The sequence below is a fragment of the Cyanistes caeruleus genome, chromosome 15 (genome assembly GCF_971803275.1).
Source record: "Cyanistes caeruleus chromosome 15, bCyaCae1.hap1.1, whole genome shotgun sequence".
NCBI classification, from domain to species: domain Eukaryota; kingdom Metazoa; phylum Chordata; class Aves; order Passeriformes; family Paridae; genus Cyanistes; species Cyanistes caeruleus.
Window position 1 is genome coordinate 1,315,977 of NC_141715.1, and position 21,956 is coordinate 1,337,932.

Consider the following 21,956-nt stretch of genomic DNA (forward strand, 5'->3'; position numbering starts at 1 on the left):
GTTTGCATCTTGGATAAAAATTGCCCTTTGTGGCTTCCTGTTCATCAGTTCTGGCCTGTGTTTTGTGCTTGAAGGAAAGGAGAGGGGAAGGTGCAGAATGAATCTTTGATTTCCTGGTATCAGGCATGTGCTGAGCTTTTCCATCAGCTCCTTTGTGCCTTGGAGGGAAAGGAATGAAAACCTGGGAAAAGAGAGATGAAATACTTGAATGGGATCCTTCTGGAAACCCCTGCAGTCCTCTTCGTGCACCTCTTCCTAGTGACAGCTAATTATGCTCAATTTCCTGACCCAGAGTCACGTAAATGCCCTCTGGGAGAAGGGCTTGGCTCTGGGAATGGCCTGTGGGGTCTGGAAAGGCTCTTCCCGAGGCACTGGGAGCTCCTAAGGGATGTTTGTCTGTGTGGGGTTTGATATCCCTCTCCTGTGCTCTTTGGGGTTGGAATTTGCACAGCAGAGATCTTGCCCTGTCTTGTTTTCAGCTTTTACCATAGCTTAACTTTTTACCAAATCCTCTAATCTTTATCAGGTGGTGAATGATGGGATCTGGGTCTTATTTTTGTTTAGAAGCTGAAGGTCTTGATGCAAATAACACTGAAAATATTGCTAATTTAATTACTGTCAGCTGATAGTTTCTTTTAAAGCCCTACTTGGAACTGAGTAACTTGCTTACAATCCTTTGTGGAGGGAAAAGTATTTGTGGAAAAGCAACTTCTTTACCCTTGATGAACTTGTGGGACTTCAGGGAATGTAAAACTTAGTTATGATAATACCAGACCATAGGCTGGAAAAATGTCTGTATGAGCTGCTGAAATGCAAACTGGGTGGATAATTTAATCTTGGGTGGGTCGTTTGCTTCAGTTACAACTTCAGATGTAGAAAGAGGCTTGTGATAAGCAAAAGGACAAACAAGTGATGGCTTTAGTTGGGGACACTGTAAAGAACCTTCTAACATGTGATGGCTTTTTTTTCAAATCCAATTTTGAGGAAATAAAGGCAACATATAGGCACTTACAGAAAGAAAAAAACAAAAACTTCAGTTTAATCAGCTGAGGGGATGTTGCTGTTGAGCAGCCACCGTGCAACACAAACCTGAGGACAGATCTTGGGTGCCTGTCCCTGCCCTGATCTAGAGCAATTCCATTCCAGAGAAAATGAGTGAAAGGCTGAAAATCCTGTTTGCTCCTGGGACAGTGAGGAATAGTTTGTACTGAGTTGAAATAAAGGGAGTTTTGCTGGAGAAATTCAGACTGGGTTGGGAAGTTTTGGGCTGTAAAGCATCAGGTGCTGAGCTTTTGTGGATGGAGGGTGGTGGCGTTCCCTGTTCACTGCAAGGATTTAGGCAGCCCAGATTTGTCTCTGTTAAATCTGGACCATTCATCCTTTTCTGCTGTGCTAAGAATGGAAGAAAAGTTCCTGAAGATGTCTTTGCATAAAGTTGGCTTAGTATGGAAAATGAGCTTGTGTAGGTTGGGAGTTGTTGGGGTAAGTTTGGATGTTTGTAAGCATTTTCTAGAAGCATAAATCAGTTCTTTTGCTGCTGTCTCGGGGATATTTTTGTTATGTTTTCAGGGCATCTTGTTGATACGAGGGAAACAGATAATCAGTGAAGTTGTGTGTTTTTTGTTTTCTACTGACTTCATTTTGGTGTCTTGCATTTTCAAAGCTTCCCATAAGGCTGGACATGAAGCTTGAATTTCCCTGGGACTCATGGTTTTCAAATGCCAGCTACCTAACGCAGACAAGTTTTCAAATGCTTTGTGATAAGCACTGCAAGAATTCCCTCAAAACACTGATTATTTTTTTTTCTTTTTTCCTCTCTCTTTAAGGTTTGGCCCCCATGGAATCCCTGTGACCATATTTCCTAAAAGGGAGTACAAGGACAAACCCGAAGCCATGCAGCTCCAAAGCAAAGCATTCCAAGAGGAGGCGCAGGTGAAGTGCGAGGCCGATGCTGCAGTCCCTGATGACTCCTCCCTCACGCAGCCATCAGAGCCCAGCATAGCTAAAAGCCTTTGGACTTCTAAACCACCTCCTCTCTTTCACGAGGGAGCACCGTACCCTCCTCCTTTGTTTATCAGGGACACCTATAACCAGTCAATACCTCAGCCTCCACCCCGGAAAATCAAGCGGCCCAAGCGGAAAATGTACAGGGAGGAACCCACTTCGATCATGAACGCCATCAAACTACGGCCCCGGCAGGTCCTGTGTGACAAGTGCAAGAACAGCGTGGTAGCAGAGAAAAAGGAGATCAAGAAAGGTGGCAATGCAAGTGACTCTTCCAAATACGAGGATAGTAAAAAGCGAAGAAACGAGAGCGTGACTACTGTGAATAAAAAACTTAAGACTGACCATAAGGTGGATGGAAAAAGCCAAAACGAAAGCCAGAAAAGGAACGCTGTGGTCAAGGTTTCAAATATTGCCCACAGCAGAAGCAGAGTAGTTAAAGTTTCCGCACAAGCAAATACTTCAAAAGCGCAGTTAAACACAAAAAAAGTTCTCCAGAGCAAAAACATGGATCATGCAAAAGCTCGGGAAGTCTTGAAAATGGCCAAAGAAAAGGCACAAAAGAAGCAGAGTGCAACCTCCTCTTCCAAAAATGCACATTCAAAGGTCCACTTCACGCGGCGTCTTCAGAACACCAGCTCAGGGTCCCTCCCGCCCCGATTGCGCCTAAAGCCCCAGCGGTATCGCAACGAAGAAAATGACTCTTCCCTCAAGACAGGACTTGAGAAAATACGGAGTGGCAAGATGGCAACTAAGCCCCAGTCTCGCTGCTCCTCCACCCGCTCAGCAGGTGAGGCCCCTTCAGAAACCCAGAGCCCCTCAGAAGGCCCCGAAGAGGCCAGCAGTGAGGTTCAGGACACGAGTGAAGTGCATGTAACTGTTGATCAGGATGAACAGCAGACACTGGGCAAGAGAGGCAGCAAAAGCAATATAACGGTTTACATGACCCTTAATCAAAAGAAATCTGACTCTTCCAGTGCATCAGTTTGTAGTAGTGATAGCACAGATGATTTGAAATCCACCAACTCTGAGTGTAGCTCTACTGAAAGCTTTGATTTTCCTCCAGGCAGCATGCATGCACCTTCCTCCTCCTCCTCCTCCTCCTCTTCCTCCTCCTCCTCCTCTTCGAAGGAAGAGAAAAAGCTCAGTAATTCCTTGAAAACAGAAGTCTTTTCCAAAAACGTCTCTAAATGTGTCACACCAGATGGCAGGACCGTATGTGTAGGGGACATTGTTTGGGCCAAGATTTATGGCTTCCCTTGGTGGCCGGCCCGTATCCTTACCATAACTGTGAGCCGCAAGGATACCGGGCTGCTGGTGCGCCAGGAGGCTCGTATCTCATGGTTTGGCTCCACCACCACGTCTTTCCTTGCTCTTGCACAGCTCTCCCCCTTTTTAGAAAGCTTCCAGTTGCGCTTTAATAAGAAGAGAAAGGGTCTGTACCGCAAGGCCGTCACTGAGGCAGCCAAGGCTGCCAAGCAGCTCACGCCCGAGGTGCGGGCCCTGCTGACGCAGTTTGAGACGTGAACGTGGAGAGTAAGGTAGGCAAGAAACCTGGAGGCTCCACCAAATCCGTAGCCAGGTTAGAGAGAAAGAACTGCCAGGAAGGACGTGGCAAAGTCAGAAGTTGCACTCGGTTGACTGCTCTTTTTACACGAGACTCGTGCCGTGCGTGGCGGGTCGTGACGGTTAAAACCAATTGAACATGCAATCAAAATTAGCCTGAAAGTGAGGACTGAGGTATTTTTCAAGTGAGAAATTTTTTTAAAGAGAAAGAAAAAAGAAAAAAACAAACCAAACCACCCGATGCATAGGAGCCATAGCTTCAGCTGGAAGGCAGCTGATTTGCAGGGAATTTTTTAGTAGTTTCTACCCAGTATATAACTAGTTCTGTGTGGCCAAGGGTTGACACGAGGGATGAAAGTAGTAGCTGTGACTTTTTTTGTTTTATTAGGTGGCCCATCAGGGAAGTGTAGAAATGTAAGCCTTGTCTAAATGGTCTTTAAAGATTATTTTTAACCGGTCTCTAATGGATTTAGTCTGGCCAGGCCCGGTGGGTTCAGTTCTCCGAGCGGGCCGGTTTAAATGGCATTGGAGACTTGCTCCGGGTCGTAAGGAAGAAGAATTTTAGTGACTTAAAGACCAGATTAAATGGGGTTTTATCGTAGTGACCACTTAAACACTCAACCTTTCTATGCACATGGGGGCACAACTAAATCACTTCAGGGTCGGAGAAGTCGAGGGATGCCTGTAGCTCTAAGACAAAGCTGAGGAGGCCTCAGTGTTTGGGATCAAGGGCTGTTAATGCTGCATAGGTGTGAATCATTCTGGTCTTTCTTCCTGAAGAAATCTTTCAGGCCGTTTGCCTGGAGGTTTAGCTTAAGAGAGGCTTTGTTTTGAATGTGTAAATAATTAATTGCTGAAATTGGTCAGATTTTCTCCTGACTGGTTGTTCCTAAATTCTTAGGATACGTCCTAGTAAATTACACTTTGTGAATTGTCAGATGTGTAATTGTTGCATTTTGGATGTATCTAACTTTTTTTCTTTTTTTTTTTTTTTTTTTCTTTTTTTTTTTTTTTTAAATATTTCCGTTTAAGGTATCTGTTTGCAGGTCAGAAAAATGAGATATGTAATTGTGTAATGCTCTGAAATGTAAAAAAACAAACTGTAAATAAAATTGACTAAATCTGAATTATTTGTGTGTGTTTCTCAAAAAGCTTTGAAACAAATCCAGGATGTCAGAGTATTTTATCTGTATGCCGGATTTAGAGGACACCCTTAAAAAGTAAATTGTCCTTTTCCATGCATTCTTAAAGATGAAGTGCTCGATGTAAATACCATTGGTATACTTCAGTCTTAATTTGGAGATTCTGAATTCTCAGTCCCTTTTGTTTCAGAACCAGCTCTGTAGAGGGCTTTCTGCAAAGTTGATTCAGTTTCTCCCTAAATTAGCTTTTGGTCCCTGTGTTTGAGCAGAGGCTGTGGATAGTGTCACTTGTACAGTGGGGAATATTTTGTTTCCATCTGAGGCAGCCAGAGCTGCTCTCCACTGCCATTCCAGCTGTTCTTGCATGGTTTTTGCTCACTGTTGGGGCATTTTCATGCAATGCACTTGACTTTTATTTTTATTTTTTTTGCTGTGAGTTGTGGTCCTTAGCTGACCATGTGAATTCCTGTGTCCTCCAACCCATTCCTGCTTCAGCCTTGCAGTGCCTTGTGAAGAGTCTCCTGGTGCTCATCCCAAAGCAGTTTTCATCCTGGTTTTTCCAGAATTGCCCACGTAGGCAGTTGTGACAGATGTAAAAATTTAAGCTCAGACTGAAATTAAACAGACATGAAAACGGGGGCAAAGATTTAATCATCGAACCCTAAAAATATTTTTATTTTAAGATTTAATTTCTTATGTTCATGATACTGTCTGGTCTTGCCAAGGCATTCAGTTTCTTTTTACCTTTTTTAATTATTCAGTCGTGCCCACAGAACTATTGGAAATCTAAAGTGTCAACCTGTTCAAATTTTCCTCAAGCTGACAGTCATTAATTGCTAATTAAGCTTCCAAATATACCAGCTTTACCTTTGCATTCTAACAGTTCCCAAAAAGCCCCACTGGTCAATGCTTTTTGAATGTGATAAACACACAATAAATTTTGTAAAAAAAAAAAAAAAATAATTGGGAAAAAAAAATCAGTTTCACTTCTCTGTTTTCTCTCCTGCAAACAGAAACGATTTCTTTAAGTAAATAAACTGTATTTTGTTATTAAAGCAAACTGCTTTTTGGAGTCAGGAACCCATGTGAGGTGGGTCAGATGTCTACACCACTTCCTTGAGGTTTAGAAGCTCAAGTGAACTGGTTTTAAGTTAGTTGTTCTAAGCTAGGTAGTGGCAAAATCAATATTGACATTGTTATTTTTTCTTTAGAAGACCTGGAAGCTTTGTTTTCATAATTTATATAAAATTAAAATAGCACTGCAGCTTACATAGGCCGAGTTTGCTCAGGTGTTCACTGGGGGAGCAGCAGGTATGGGAGGGCTGTATTTAGGTGGTTTTATGTTCAAAAGAACTGTTTATGGAAGGCATTTAAAGTCACTTTTGATTTGTAGCTGATGAGTTTTAAGTCTTTCCTCAGTTTCATAGTGAATGTGCTGTATCTGCAGACTGAGCAGGGCTCAAAACAAGAAATTCATTTTGTTAGATTATTATTTTTACAATACCTTATTGCAGTAAGTTGAAAATCTCTTCATACTCCTCCCTGATTTTCCTTTAACTCCAAGGGAGGTGCTCCTATGGATGCAGCAGTTTCCAGGGAATGGGATGGGCTGAGGGAGAGCCTGGGTGAGAAGAGCTGGACAAGGTTTGGGGCTGGTTTAGCTGAGCTCTAATCCCCACTTTGATGTGCCTGTGCTCCCCAGCAGTGCCACAGCTCTGAGGCAGTGGCACTTCCCATGATTTATCCATGATTTATCCATGGTTTATCCACAATTTATCCATGATTTATCCATGATTTATCCGTTGCTCCCACCAGGAGCAGCTGGGATCAGGCACAAACAGCCTCAGGAACATCAGCTGGGCTGTCAGGAAGAATTTCCCCATGGAAAGGGTGGCTGGGCATTGGCACTGCCCAGGGAGCTTTGGATCCCCATCCCTGGAGGTGCCCAGGGAATTCCTGGAGGTGGCACTCAGGGCTCTGGGGGGCATCAGGCTCAGAATGGACTTGGTGATCTTGGAGGTCTTTTCCAACCTAAATCCTCTTTGTGACTCTGCAGAAGGCAAACAGCAGCACAGAGGGGGAATGTTCCTTTTCCATGAGTTCAGTGGGATAAATTGCAAATGATCCTTGTTTAATTCCTCGGTGTGCTTGTCGGGTGTTTAGGGCAGGATGGGGCACGATGAGTTTCTAGTGCAGGTGTTCTGTTCCTCTGGAGATTTTCAGCCCTGGGAGAGAGAGCAGTTACCCCAAAACCTCTTTTCCCAGGGGGGTTTGAAGGTGTGAGGCTTCAGGAGCAAAGCTGGGGGCAAGGGGAAGTGCTTGTGTGTGTCTGGAGTGGAGTCATGCAGGAAATTGCACTGATATTTGTTACTGTTCTAATTAGGGTTGGAACTTTGTGTCAACACTTCAGTGACAAAATCATCTCTGATGATTTGGTTTCGCTTTCAGTCACTGCTGTGTTTAGTTTGGAACCTACAGAACTACCCTGGGGTGGGGTTTGTGGGTGATTTAGGCTGAAAAGACTTTTTTTGTTTGTTTTTTCAGCATGGTGTAAAATACCTTTGTGTTTTTTAAACATAGTTTCTAACTGTGATTAGGCTTCAGAGTAGCACAAGTGAGGGTAGGAGTTGCTTTTTGCATTGCTGGCCCTTAGGTCTGGTTCTTTTTAACTCTCTTAAGTCCTGATAATGATTTTCTTTCATGTCTGCTAAAACTGTCAGAGCAGAATAGGAACGTGAATTTTGGAAAATAAATGTCACTAGCTCATTCTTAGCATCATCATCTGTGCTTCTGCCTGTTCTGTGAAGTCCAGTGAGAAAACAGAGCAGCTTTCTTGGCTGAGGAGCTGTGGAAGGAGCAGACTGACAATCAGGGAAAGGCTATTTCAGTCCATCTTTTGCTCTGTAGTTGTGTTGCAATGAATTCCTGCAGGAACAGCAAATTCAGGCAGTGCAGGAATAGCAAATTCAGGCAGTGCAGGGGGTCCCTCACTGATCTAAAGACTGAGCTGGGAGGGAAGTGCAGCGAGCCTAAGGGATGGATGGCAGTGTGTGGTGGCATAATCCATTGGGGAAAATGACTAGCACTGTTTAAAAAGGGAATTTTTCCATAACTAACAAAGCTTCTGATCATGGAGTGATGAGGGGTCACCCACATTTAACACTGAAAACTCGTGTAGCTGCCAGCTGACTGAGGATCCATTAGATCAGCTTTGAGAGATGGGGATGGGAATGTCCAGCATCAAATGATCCTTAATCCCTGCTGGAAAGAACCTGTGCTGTGATCCCTGTCCTTGCAGGGAGGGTGGCAGATCCCAGGCAATGTTTAACCCCCCCAGCTGCTGCTGTCTGTGCCACCTTTGGATTTTAGTTTAAACAGTGTGTTCATAGAGTTCAGGTACATTTCATCCCTTGTACGCTGGATTTTCCCTTCTCTCCTCACCCTCCTGGCATTTTTATCCTGGCACCTGGTCTGGTCTGACCCCATTATCTCTGACCTCCGTGGTAAGAAATGTTTGTGGTCATTTGGATGGGTTTTACCAAACAGCAGCAATTCCTCCCAGGTCAGAAATTCCTCTAATTACTGAGGTTTAATTGTTGGATCCTAACAGCCTATGATTCCCTCTGATTTTCTCATACATTTCAATTTTCTGTATTTACCTGGGATGTGGATACAATCCAGAGTCATTTAAATTATGATTTTTTTCTCCTTAAATTTAACAATGGCACAGGTGTCCTTGTGTGAGCACAAGGCAGAGCAGCAGCTCCCAGGCAGGGCTGTGGTGCTGGGCTGTTGGTGACTGGTTTTCCATCCTGCTTTTTTCCTGCACAGCTCTGCTGTTGCTCCCAGGTGGGGAAGTTTGGGAAACTCCCTGGAGCACCAACCAGTGAGGAGAACTCAGATCCACAGCTCCAAAACACAATTGGTGTTCCTGGCAGGAGGGAACAGCAGGAGCTGGAGAGTGAGCAGAGCTTTCAGGAGCCACCTTGCACATCCCCGAGGGAGACACATGGGAGTGAGAGGGGGAAAAAAAAAGATGGAATAACCTGGAGAAGGTGACTCCCTGTGCTTGTGCCGTGGGATGTGGTGTCTTTGATCTCTTCCTGCCAGCCCATGGCCTGAGGGGAGAATTTAGCAGGCTGCAGGTAGGAATTGGCTCAGGGAACAAATCAGGATCCCCTGGAGCAAGTTGGAATCCTCCTTTGCTCCTTCAGTGTGAGAAGAAATGGATCTGTGGGGTTTATTCGGGCTGTGTTTGACAAGTTGCTTCCCAAATGAGGGCCAGGCAGGTTTTGAACAGCTGTAATTCCATTTGTGTGCCAGCGATTCCATCCCTCAGTGCAGAGGAGGGAGAGAGACTGTGGGAACTGAGGATATTCCAGGTGTGTGAATCCCTGTGGGATGGGGCACAGGGGAAACACAGCTCTGTGGAGTTCAGCTGGGACAGGAAATGATATTCAAACTGAGGCAGGGAGAGAAATCAAGCACTGGGAGATTGTGTTTGTGAGAGTGAAACCCTGGGTGCTGTTTGTGTAGTGGCAGGGCTTGAACAGCAATGGATCAGGCTGGGCTCAGTGCAGCCAGGGCTGGGAGAGGACAGGTGATGGCTCTGCCCTGTCACTTTGTCATTAGCAAGGCTCATTTTGGAAAAACAGAATATTTGTGAGAATATGTCTATAAGGGAGGATTCTGCCCTCTGTGTCCTGGTCACATCCTGCAGGAATCTCACTTGGAGTAATCCAGGTTTGATTTGAACCTGCACTGCCTCCTGCTTGGCTGATGCCATTTGTGCAACAGCAACTCGAAATCTGGTTGTTCTTTAGGAAAAAACAGATCTAGGTCAGTTTTCATGTTTGTTTACAGATGTTTTGGATGTCAAATATGCAATATGAATAAGGAATATTCTCCTACATGCCAGGTATGGGAATCTGTGCTTTGGGAGGCAAGAGCTCGTTCCCAGCACTGAGGTTCTGTAATAGAATCACAGCAAATTCAGGTGGCAGAATTGTCCTTGCCATCCTTCAACAGGTGCACAAAGGGGGAAATGGGATCTTGGTTTGTCAGTAAAATAAGCAGGTACAATTCCAAGCAAATATTTGCTTAAATGCTAATTTAGCATTATTTTTTATTTAGTAATGTGTAGGATTTTTGTTTGGCTTTAGGAAATCTTGGGGTTTCATTGCACCTCTGGAGTGCTTCAGGATTTTAAAGCATGTGGTGTACTTAGAAGCTCTGGTGAAAAGGAACTAAACCTACAAAAATGATTTTTAAAAGAATTGTAGTCAGTTTAGTTAGAAGTTTAGTTAATTAAAAAAAAAAAGGCTTTCCTTGAGGTATTTCAGGTGTTGAGGGATTTAGGAATAATCTCTTCTGATACATTTATATGGAAAAAACTGGGTTGGACCATGTTTTAGGAGTTCTTGATACTGTGACATATATTTCAGGGAATTAGGCACATAAAGGGAAGAATGTGTTGCTGCTCTGTTTTCCTGGTGGCTGAGGTCCTGCTGCTGGAGGCTGTGAAAGAAGGAAACAGTTCTTGCTTTCAGTAGTTCATCATCTGGAAGAGCAGCCTGGTTTCCCTCTTCTCCACTGGCTGCAAATGGAATCTGTAGGAGGAAAATAGGAGTTTTGTGCCTTTTGTTCCATAGTTTTGCACAGACACAGCATTATCCCCCAGGAAGGTGCATAAATGTTACTGTAACTATTTAAATTTGGGCTCCTGGCCTTGAGGTTTGATCCCTGATGGGATGTGCTGCTATTTTTGCTTCCCTTGTCCTTCTGGGGTGCCTTTTCTCCCCCTCCACGGCTGCCTGGTGTCCTTCTGCTTTTCCTTTGGAGATAAAAGCCTTTCAAAGGCAGCGCTTCTCTTTGGACAGCAGTGAATAAAGGGATTGAGAAAATGTTCCCAGGGAAAAATCAGAATCCCCATGGCAGTGCTGGCTGCCAGGAAAAGGCCACGTGAGCTGAGTTCAGTGGGACAGGCAGGAGAGGCCTGAGCTGTGTCAGTGACACATCTGTGCCTTGTTTTGGGGCAGTCCTTGGCAGGGCTTCATTGGGAAGGGGCTGAGGGAGCTGGGAAGGGGCTCAGCCTGGAGAAAAGGAGCTCAGGGGGCCCTTGTGGCTCTGCACAAGTCCCTGGCAGGAGGGGACAGCCGGGGGGGTCGGGCTCTGCTGCCAGGGAACAGGGACAGGAGGAGAGGGAACGGCCTCAGGCTGGGCCAGGGGAGGCTCAGGGTGGACAGCAGCAGGAATTTCCCCATGGAAAGGGAGCTCAGGCACTGGAACTGCCCAGGGAGGGTTGGATCCCCATCCCTGGAGGTGTCCAGGGAAGGGCTGGAGGTGGCACTCGGAGCTCTGGGCTGGGGACAAGGTGGGCATCAGGCACAGCCTGGACTCGATGGGCTGGGAGGGCTTTCCCAGTCTGGGATCTGTGTGATCCTGGGATTCTGTGGGATTCTGCCTCCAGCAGTTGAATGGAGCTGCTTCAAAGCAGAGTCCAGGCTGTGAGCTCCCTGGAGAGCCGTGTCCTCAGCCAGGCTGAGCTGTCACTGTCCCACACACCACAGACCCCACATGGAGTGGTGACCCCATGGAATGGCTGACAGACAATGCAGTCAGACACTGAGTGACATGGGTGGTCAGGGTTTCAGTCGTTCCATCTGAGGAGCACAATCTCCATGGGATCCCAGAATCCCAGACTGGTTTGGGCTGGGAGGGACTTTTAAGCTCATCCAGTGCCACCCCTGCCATGCCAGGGACACCTTGCACTGTCCCAGGCTGCTCCAAGCCCTGTCCAGCTTCTCTGGGCACCCTGTGCCAGGGCCTCCCCTCCTCCCAGTAAGAGCTGGTGCTTGACTGGTGATGGTTCATGCAGGGCTCAGCACTTGGGCTGTTCCTGTCTGCTTTATCACAATTTATTTATCACATTTACTCCGTTCTCTGGAGTAAATGAGGAAGCACAGGCAGCCATGGGAAAGCAGCACCATTAGCAGGTTTATAGCTCAGTGCTCCCTCAGGCGCTCGGCTCTCGTGTGTGGAAGGGCACCGCAGGGTCAGCTTTAGCTTTGTGGTGGGAACTGCCATCAATGTATAGATTTTGTGAATTAATCTCCCTGCTTCCTGAGCTGTCTTTAAATGTCTCTACATTTGGAATTCTCTCTGGATGCTGAAATGGGGTGAGATGTAACAGATTGGTTTGGTGGCTGCTCCTCAAACCCCAGCCCCCGGAGGAGTTTGCTCACTTGTGTCTGTCTTGTGATAATGTCAATCTATTTTTTGTCTTCTGCACACGATGCACAAAGCAGGTGAGCCAGTAACTTTTCTGGCCACCTCAGCTTTTGCTTTACCTACTTCTGCAATTTGTACTGGAAGACATTTAACCATGTTCCCTTTCTCTCCCCTTTTCAGCTCAGAGACACTAATGACCCGCTGTTTTTATGGAACCTCACTACACTGCCACGAAGAGCACCAGCTCATCAGGACTGAGAGAAATCTGAGACTGACTTGTCCTATTTTTCCTCTGAAATCTTCACCGAGTAGTAAACATTTTTTTTGAAGGGGAAAGGGGGTAAAAGATGTTAAAGCTCCCCCTCACACCATTAGGGCACCTGTACCTAATGTACATTTTCCTTAAAATTTCAAAAGATGTTAGGAAATATTTTATAAAACTTTTTTGCAATAAATGACGCATGAAATTACGAAAGACTCTATGACACTTACATGCAAGGAACCACTTGAATTGTTAGGATGAAGACTCACTGCAGATAACTGGGGTTTTTGTAATGTGACAGTCACGTTTGTATGTTTTGAGAGGTGCCAGTGACGGAGCCAATTTGCCTGGGAAGTTGACTGTAACTTTTGAACTTTTCTTTTAATTCTTGACTTTAGCATTGCAATTTTCCATTCTCTGAGGCTTAGTTAGTATTTAGTGCAGGTGTTAGCAGAGCTGTGATCTGTGATCAAAGCATGTCCAAACCCAGTTGTATTGTGAAATATGAACAGTCCTGCTATTGAGACCAACATTTCCCATAGAGGTGATGGAAAGGACAGTGACCACAAACTCCATGGATCTCTGTTTTATGGGAAAGCTCCTTCTGTGTGAATATGGTTGCATTTTATTTATGCTATTGTAACACTTAGGGAATTGAGGGTTGTGAAATAACCTTGAGAGGGGCTACAAGGCAGAGAGCAGCGTTTTGCTTATAATCTTATAACAGGATGGGAATCATGAATGGAGAGTGATTCAATGGGATGGCATTTCTATTTCAAATCATGGCTTATTTTTTCCTTTTGACATAAATATTTTTCAGATAGGTAACTAGTAGAGAGCAAAGGTTTTATTAGAGTTTCTGATGGTTGTTGATCTGAGTTGCGTTGACTTCTTTGAAAAGCTGTAAATCAAAAAAAAAAAAAAAAAGAAACCCACTGGGTTTTATCCATTTTATTCCCCTCCCACAAAGGTCTTGGGTAAGACTGACTTCAGTGGAGCTTGGGAATGCTGGACACGCTGCTGAAATCTTGAGTTATTAAATATTAATTTATTTGTCACTAATTATTTCCATTGTGTGCACACTGTCTCGGCAGAACCATTTCTTTAAAGTTCTTAGCAGGGGATTTATTGTGTAACCCAGGAAAATAAATATTTGTTTGGAAGAGATGAAAATGTGCACATAATCTACTAAAAGTCAAATTTCTGTTTCTATAGAGATGAAAGGACTTGTAGGAAACTCTTTTCCTCCTTACTGATATCCTGATTCAATTGGAGAAAATAGAATGTCTTTGTCTGGATCATTTGAAACCAGAGGGACTTTTCCAAGGGGCCTCTGGGTCAGCACAAAGACATTTTCTTCGTGTCTGGAGCCTGAATGAACCACATAAAATTTGAAGTTAGGACAACTCTGTCATTGGCAACAGGTTTATACTTGTTAAACAATCGGAGAGGGGAAGTGACAGGCTGGGACAGGCCCCCAAACCCCAGCCAGACCCATCAGGGATTCACACACTGAGTGTGTGGCAGCTCGTGCTTTGTGCTGGTTCAGTGTCTGCTTTTCAGAGCTAAATTCTTTATTTATAAGTGCAGAAATTGAATATTCACTACCTACTTTTTCGAAACAGGCTGTACAATGCTGTGCAGTGCATTCAAATTGTACCATTTGCCATAACGATTTCATCGTGAAGTACAAACTTTTTTTAAAATTTGGATGAATATTTGTTCTACAGTGCTTTTCCTTTTCACCAGTGGAAGAGGCCCAGCAGTCTGGTCCTGCTCAAGGCCTGGGATGTGATTAGAACTGAAAGACTGAGACATGTGAATGAGGAAAGGGGTGACTTGGTGCCGGGTCCGTGCCAGCCTTTCACCTCCACTTGGATTGACGATGGATGGGGGCTTGGCCTCCTCAGGTACATTTTCCCTCACACCCCCCAAAAAAAACCAAACAGAAAAGCCACCAAACCACATGGCACAAACCAGTTTCTGCTCAGGAAAAAGGCCCGGGGCTGTGGTGGCAGGGTTGTTGCACATGGGATTGAGGAGTGCCTGCTGTTGTTTTGGAAGCCGGTAGTGCCTGGCTGTGCCCCCGGATCCCCAGGGCTCTCCTCCCCTCCCCTCCCTGAGCACAGCAGCTGAAGCAGGAGGGATTAACCCAAGGGATGCAGGTGTGCACTGGAGAATATGGGTATAGAGCAAATAGCATCCAAGGGAGCTCATGTCTGCCTTGCTTTTCCCAGCATTGCGTTGGAAACCATATTTTCATTTGGAAATGAAATTGTCAGGGATATTCTAATGAGAGAGAGTGACAGTAATGTATTGCTTTTCACTTTTTTGCTTTAGTTGCTTAATATTTAAGCTTTGCTCCGTGCTACCTTCTTGTCTGTATATTGAATGGTCACTATGCCTCTTTCATTTTGTAGACTTGAATGAGGAAAATCTGATTCACCCTTTAAGGTTTGCTGAGAAGTAAAAATGATAAAGAATGTTGTGTAACATTTATTCAAATAAAGCCTTGATTTTTTTCAGTGCTCTTTTAAAGGGAAATAATGTTTTGATGTCTTTAACTTTCTTGCTTTATTAGTCCTTGACCCCAAAGCCTCTGATTTATGTCAGAAGTGGTTTTTCTGCATTAAACAAAGATTAAACTGAAGTTGCTGGTGCACTGCTGAAATTCCATCAGGTGGACGAGTCTCTTCCTAACCTCACCTTTCACCAGTGGCTGAAAGATCCCAAGCCATGCTCAGCCAGCTGGATGCTTCCCAAAGCAGTAGGAAAAATTGTGATTAGCAAGAACAGTGTGGTAGAGACGGATCCAAGGAAGCCCTGGTGGCTCTGCCACAGTCCCAGGAGGAGGAGGGGATGCCATGGGAAGGGGCTCCTGCCCTGGCACACGCAGTCCTTGGGCTGGTTTTTATGGAATTCTCAGTTTCAGACAAATCTTGCTCTCACAGGTAAGTGTACGGGGGAATTTCTCCATCCAGGGAGGAAATGCCTTGTCCTGAGCTGTTTCTCCTTGCCCTGGAGCAGGGATCAGCTGGTGCTGGAGGTAATTTCTGTTCTGAGCTCCATCCCACTGAGCTCAGAGGAGGGCCATGCCAGCAAGTATTTTTCCAAAATATCTGGTGGTTGGGTTGGTGCTGGCACCTGATGATCTGAAAGGTTCTTTTTCAACCTCAGTGTTTCCATGATTCTATGGAATGGCAGACCCTGGAGCTGCACTTTCCCATCAGATAGAAGGCAGCGTTTATACAGATCTTTTTCCACTTGCATTTCTGGTACTGTAAAGAAAGATTCCCTAAGTTGAGTTGAGCTCCTGGGCTAAACAAAAAATAAGCTGCTTGAGTAAACTTGATTTGTAGGAAGTTGTGATTTCCAGGAAGCATTGGTGGTTTTGTGGCACAGGGTGTTTTTATGGCACAGAGGATGCCAGGAGCTGCTGGGTCACCCAAAGGTACTAACCCTGACGGGAAAGGGTTGTTGCAGTGAGCTGTGATAATGAGTTTTTTCCCCAAAATGGAATTTAGTGTGAAGTGCTGCTGGGGGATGCGTTGGAAGCTCTGTGACAAACACCCACATCTGGCTGTGGCCCGAGCACAGCTCCAGCAGATGGTTTTCTTTCCCTTCACGGTTGTTTCTCATTCTGTCGGGATTACAGAAACTCCCATCCCCTTGCTCTCATTATTCCTTCAGCCTTGCAGCAGTTCCTCTTGAATTGGCGATCCTCATTAGGCTGGGAAATCCTGCTGAAATGTAATTGCTCGCTAATGGCTTTTCCTTTGTGACACGGAGCTGGCAGCGGCCGCGGAGCCACGAGAGAGCTCGGCCGGGCCGATTTCAGAGCTCTGCAATTACTGCATGGATTAATCCTCACTCCGGTGGCTGGAAAGGGATAAAGGTGACCCGAGGCCCCTCTAATGGCGTTTGCTGCTGCCCCAGCATCAAAAGGGCGACGTTTAATGCGGGCAGAAGCGCAGCTCTGGCAGCGGGGCCTGCAGTGCCCGTGAGGGCTCAGAGCTGGGAGCGTGTGGGGAACAGAGCGGCCATGGCTGAGGGCTCGGGGCCCTGAGGGGCGCTGGGGGATCACACACCATCACACTCACACTCACACTCACTCATAAACACACACTCACACTCACTCATACACACTCACACTCACACTCACTCATACACTCACACTCACTCATACACTCACACTCACACTCACTCATAAACACACACTCACACTCACTCATACACACTCACACTCACACTCATACACTCTCACTCACACACTCACACTCACTCATACACTCACACTCACTCATACACTCACACTCACACTCACTCATAAACACACACTCACACTCACACTCACTCATAAACACACACTCACACTCACTCATACACACTCACACTCACACTCACTCATACACTCACACTCACTCATACACTCACACACTCATACACACTCACACTCACTCATACACTCACACTCACACTCACTCATAAACACACACTCACACTCACTCATACACACTCACACTCACACTCACTCATACACTCACACTCACTCATACACACTCACACTCACTCATAAACACACACTCACACATTCACACACACACTCATACACACATTCACACACACACACTCACACATTCACACTCACACTCAGACTCGCTCATACACACTCACACTCATACACTCACACTCACTCATACACTCACACTCATACACACTCACACACACTCATACTCACACTCACTCATACACTCATTCATACACACTCACACTCATACACACTCACTCATAAACACACACATTCACACTCACACACACACACACTCATACAGACACTCATAAACACACTCTCACACATTCACACACACTCATACACACACACTCACACATTCCCATTCACACATTCACTCACTCTCACTCTCACACACACACACAAACACTCACCCTCACACTCACCCAGCTGTTCGGGAGCATTTGTGTGAGCCCTGCCCGAGGCTGGGTTTGAGGGGGCTCCCGGTTCCCCCGGGGCTCCCTGGGCTCATCCCTTTGGGAAGGGCTCATCCCTCTGCCCCACGGGGAGCAGCAGCAGGGCCGAGCCCCTGGCTCAGAACCGAGGCCTTGGCACCATCTGCCCCTCACCTCCGTGCTTCTGTGTCCTCCTCCCTTGTCCTCGCTCCACTTGGTTTGGGATTTGTTCTCCCCGTGGTGTTCCGCAGAGCAGGGAGCCAGGAGAAGGCTCCTGTTGTTTGCTGGGTTGTGCTGTGGGGTTTATTCACATTCCATATCCTGCTTCCATGGTTCTGCTCCTGCTTTTCCCTTGAGCGTCTCTGTGCTCTTTGTTTTGCCTTCCTCGCTGGGTTTGCAGCACAAGCCGTGGGTGCTCGGCAGACTGGGCACCCCTGCTGGGGTTTTTGCCATGTTCTGTGTTTGGGGTAAATGTTCCAAGCCCGGGAGGGGTAGTCCTAATTTTGAAATCCAGATTTTCAGCTGAGCTCTGCATCTTGAGAGCTTGGGGGCTGGAATTTCTGACTGTGGTTGTCTTGGTCATTAAATATTAAATGAGGCTGTTGCTGCTGGAGGGTTCATCCAAACACCGAAGGCTCTGAGCTGTCAGGGGAAGTGGTCAGGGATGGATACTGGACCTTGCTGAGGATAAAGCCCCAGGAATCCGCACAGTATTGGGTGTGGATGATGCTCCTGTGAGTCACTCACTTGGCTGTGGTTGCCTTTAAAAAGGCAGCATTGGCCATGAGCTGTGAGAGCAGAACAGAGGGGGGTTGGACTTCACACCCCTGTGCATTAACACTGCAGGATCCTGTCAGGAGCCATCGGCTCCATCTTGCCTTGCAAAACCTGCTGCTGGCTCCGGGTTCAGCCTCAGCTGCATTCCAGCTGGGAGCAGGGACACAAATGTGCTGGAGCTGTCGCTTCAAGGGCAGCTCAGGGCTGGAGGCACGGGCAGGAAATCTCTGAGCTCCCAGCCTCCCCCTTTCCATAAGCTCCCAAATACTGCAGTTCTTCCTCCCTTGGATAGAGAAGTGCCCCACGATGGAGGGTCACAGCCAAAGGAGCTCATGGAAATAGGACAGATGCAATTAGAAGAGCCCTGGCCCCGCTGCCTCTCCAGGGCCCTGCTGGGCACTTGCCAGCACCACTCAGGAATACATTTAGGAAGCTCTTCCAGCAGCCACCGCCCAGACGAGATAACAGCATTTCCCCTTCTTCCTGCCATCCCTGATCCCTGGAGTGGCTGCAGGGAGGGGGATGCTGCAGCTCACTCACCAGAGAGGAACAAAAACCAGCCTGTGCTTCCCCAGAACAGGCACAACTCCCTCCTGGATCCTTCCCGGCTCTGTGGCTGCCGGGGGGACAGTCCTGGTCAGTCCTGGTCAGCCTGACGCCCTCCTGGACACTGCCTGGAGCCCATGGACACCAGGCAGGGAGTCCTGGGAGCCTGGAGCAGGGCCAGGAAAGGCAAACCTAATCCTGCTGCATCCATTTAGGGAATGCAGGGTTTGTAAATTGTCTCCTTGAGAAACAGCGGGGGAGAAATGTGCAGTTCTGGGGATTCCAGGCTGCAGCTGCAGATGGTTTCCAATTGGGAGAATCCCACTGAACATGCAGAATCAGGAAAAAGGGGGTTTCTTTTAATTTTCAGTTGATTTAGAGCCTTTAATCTTTGTCAGGGTAGGCAGTGATGCCTCTGGCTTAGTGCCACAATTCCTGTGCCAAGGGCTGCCCAAACCCCCCCAGCAGTCACAGCCCTGCCCGGGGTGGGAAAAATGAAGTTGCTGAGCAAGAAAATGTTGGGATTCGTCCAAAGAGGGAAAGCTTGTGAATGAGCAACGTATGAATGCTGCACATTAAATGTGCCCCAGCGCATCTCTGCCCATGTTGGAGAGGAGGCACTGGGATATAATTGGTTCTTGGCTGCAGCAGTAATCCCTTGGGAATAACACAGCTAATTAAAGCCTAGGAACTGGTGACCAGCAGCTTCTCCTCTCTCCCTGGCTGGGGCTGTGCTAATCAGGGGCAGGTAGATCCCAGGAAGTTTTGTGCTAATCAAGGAGGGAAGGATTTGGCTTCAAAACTCAGCGCTTTGTCAAATCCTGAATATCCCAAGGGATGAGCTGGGGGGGATTTTTGGATCCTGCTGGGCAGGAGGGATCGGCTGTGCTGGGCCTGTGTCAGTCCCACTGACCCTTCCCTGGAGTGTGGCCTCTGGCTGCCGAAGATGTGAACTGGGGAGCTGCTTTTTTATCTTTTAAGAGATGTTAAATGTTCCAGATCTTTGGTGGGATGGAGGGAACTGCAGGTGTTCAGCTCCTCTGAGGGCCAGGCCTTGGGACTCACGAGCAGAGTCTGGAATTAGGCCTGGTTGGACAGGGCTTTGGGCAAACTTGTCTCAGGAAGGGGTTCCTGGTCTCTGGAAGGTGTTTCTAGTCTCAGGAGTGTTCCTGGTCTCAGGAAGGGGTTCCTGGTCTCAGGAAGGTGTTGCTGGTCTCAGGAGTGTTCCTGGTCTCAGGAAGGTGTCTCTGCCCACGGCAGAGCTTTAATGGATGAGCTTTAATGTCCCTTCCAGCCCAAACCATCCTGGCAATCTCTCATTCTAAACCTCAGTCCATCTGCAGCCAAAACGATTAAAGTCTCTGAGGGGAGAAACAGAGGAGTGAGAACCTCTGCATAAAACAGAGACAAATCCCAGTTCTGGTGTCCAAAAATGGAACCACAAGTGTTATGGAAATCCTGGAGAAAGTTCTTTGTAGGGAGAGACTTGATCCAGCTCATGGACAAGACCATCATTCCCTTTATTTCTGTGCAGACACCTCAGGGGAAAGGCCAGGTACTGAAAGGTTTTGTGTTTGGCAGGCAAAGGAAGGAGGAACGAAGGTGGGAGCTGAGGATGGACAATTCTGGCTGGGAAAGAGGCACGTGCTGGTTACCAGGAGGGTGAGTAACTGTTGGAACAGTTAAGCAAGGAACTGTTTGGTTTAAGAGCAATTATATTTAAAAGATTGTGTTCCATAAAACAGTTTTTTTCCTATTAGAGGTTGTAAATCCCACATGTGTGACTCAAAATTCCCTGGCACTCCCTGAGGTGTGGCCAGTGGCACCAGGAGGAGGCACCATTTGTTTTACTGGTGGCAGCTGGTTTAGACATAAAAAAACACTTAAAAATGAAAAGCAAGATACATGCACTTGTTCAGGATTTGGACAATGCAAAAGGACTTTCGGGCAATTAACTGGAATTTTGCCTGGAGGAGAACTTGCTGTGGTGGCAGATAACACCTGCCAGAGGTTCTGGTCCAGCTGGAGTGTGGCACTGAGGAGGGAGGGAGGGATGACCTGGAGGTTTGAGCCCTCAGTACCAGCGTGCCCAATTCCCAGTGACTCTCACACAATCCAATTAAACTCCAAACACTAATCAGCTGCAGTCCTGCTTCCTTTGCCCTTCCCTTCATTGGAAAACTCCAGGTGCACATCAGCCATCCTGCAGGGGAGTTGCACAATGATTTGATGATGTGTTTGCACAGCAGGTAGGAAATTCAAAAGCTTTGTTGTGCTTCTATTTCCCAGAAATCCCCCAGTCTCCAGCTGAGATGGAATATTTGCAGCTCCCCAGGCCTCCAAGGGGGTGAAGCAGGAACAGAAGCCCTGGAGCAGCAGGTTGGAGAAGGCCCCCGGTGTAACCGGGCACAAGAGGCACCCACGGGTGAGTGGGGACAGAAATCCACTGCTCAGAGCAAGGAAATGTTAAAGAATTTCAACATTTAAAAATGTGAAGCATGCAGGGCAGCTCCAAATGGTTCCATTTTTGCACATGCAGGGGGTGTGCTGGGCTGTTGCAGGAGTGGAAGCAGGGCTGGTGATGCAGGGCTGGTGATGCAGGGCTCCCTGCAGCAGCCTGGACACCTTTGCTCTGCAGTGCTCCAGGTTCTAGGGAAGATTTTTAACATTTCTACTAATCCCAAAGCACTGAGCCCTCCCTGCAGAGCTCAGCTCAGGCAGCAGAGGTTTCACAGCTCATCTGACCCCAGGCCCAGCTCTAAACTAAAACTAAACTAAAAATGCAGCAGGACAATGAGAAAAACTCTGCACAGCTGCAGAGACAAAAATGACATTGAAGCACCAAACCTGCTGTGTTTGGAAAGGCTTTTCCTTTCAGTGAAAGGCTGGAGCTCCTCAATTTCAGACACAAAGAGACTTCCTGAAATGAATTGGAGATGACACCCAATAGCCAAGGCAGCCACTGCTAATTATTTAATTAAATCATGTACTGAAATCTGCATGGAGACAACTGCAAAATCGCCTCCAATGCAAACACTTCAGCACTGATAAAACCCAGGAAAGCAGGAATTACAAAAGGCACCTTCTCCAAAACCTGAATGAACCACCACAACATATAAATATATACATACACATATATTTATATTTATATCACAGCCTGGTTTGGGCTGAAAGGAGCCTCAGATACCATCTCATTCTAGAAACACTTTCAAGTCCTCCAGGTCCATTTACTGTGGATCCCTGCAACATGAATGGATCTCAGACAAGCACGTTTCATTTGAAGATACCTTTACAAGGTGTGCAGATAGAGAGGGAGGCACAAAATGTCATTGTTGCCTTCATAAAAATCAATACCCAGTAAACAAACTGCTGGAAGGGTGGCAGGAAGTTCAATGACAACACCACTGCAAGCAGGGCCAAAAATCCCACTGCTTCCCATGAATGTCCTGCAAGGAGTTATTTAA

At 46.7% G+C, this 21,956-nt stretch overlaps 1 protein-coding gene across 4 annotated transcripts in view; it reads left to right on the top strand.

The window, feature by feature from the left end:
• PWWP2A (PWWP domain containing 2A) overlaps positions 1-14,748 on the top strand; it is a 55,544-nt gene extending 40,796 nt beyond the window's left edge. For all 4 annotated transcript variants that reach the window (XM_086852050.1, XM_086852048.1, XM_086852049.1 and 1 more), the window contains 2 exons: positions 1,827-3,545; positions 12,123-14,748. In XM_086852050.1, coding sequence (XP_086708176.1) covers positions 1,894-3,531 — 1,638 coding nt within the window. In that variant the 5' untranslated portion in view covers positions 1,827-1,893 and the 3' untranslated portion in view covers positions 3,532-3,545; positions 12,123-14,748. The remainder of the gene's footprint in view (positions 1-1,826; positions 3,546-12,122) is intronic.
• Positions 14,749-21,956: the final 7,208 nt, after the last annotated feature.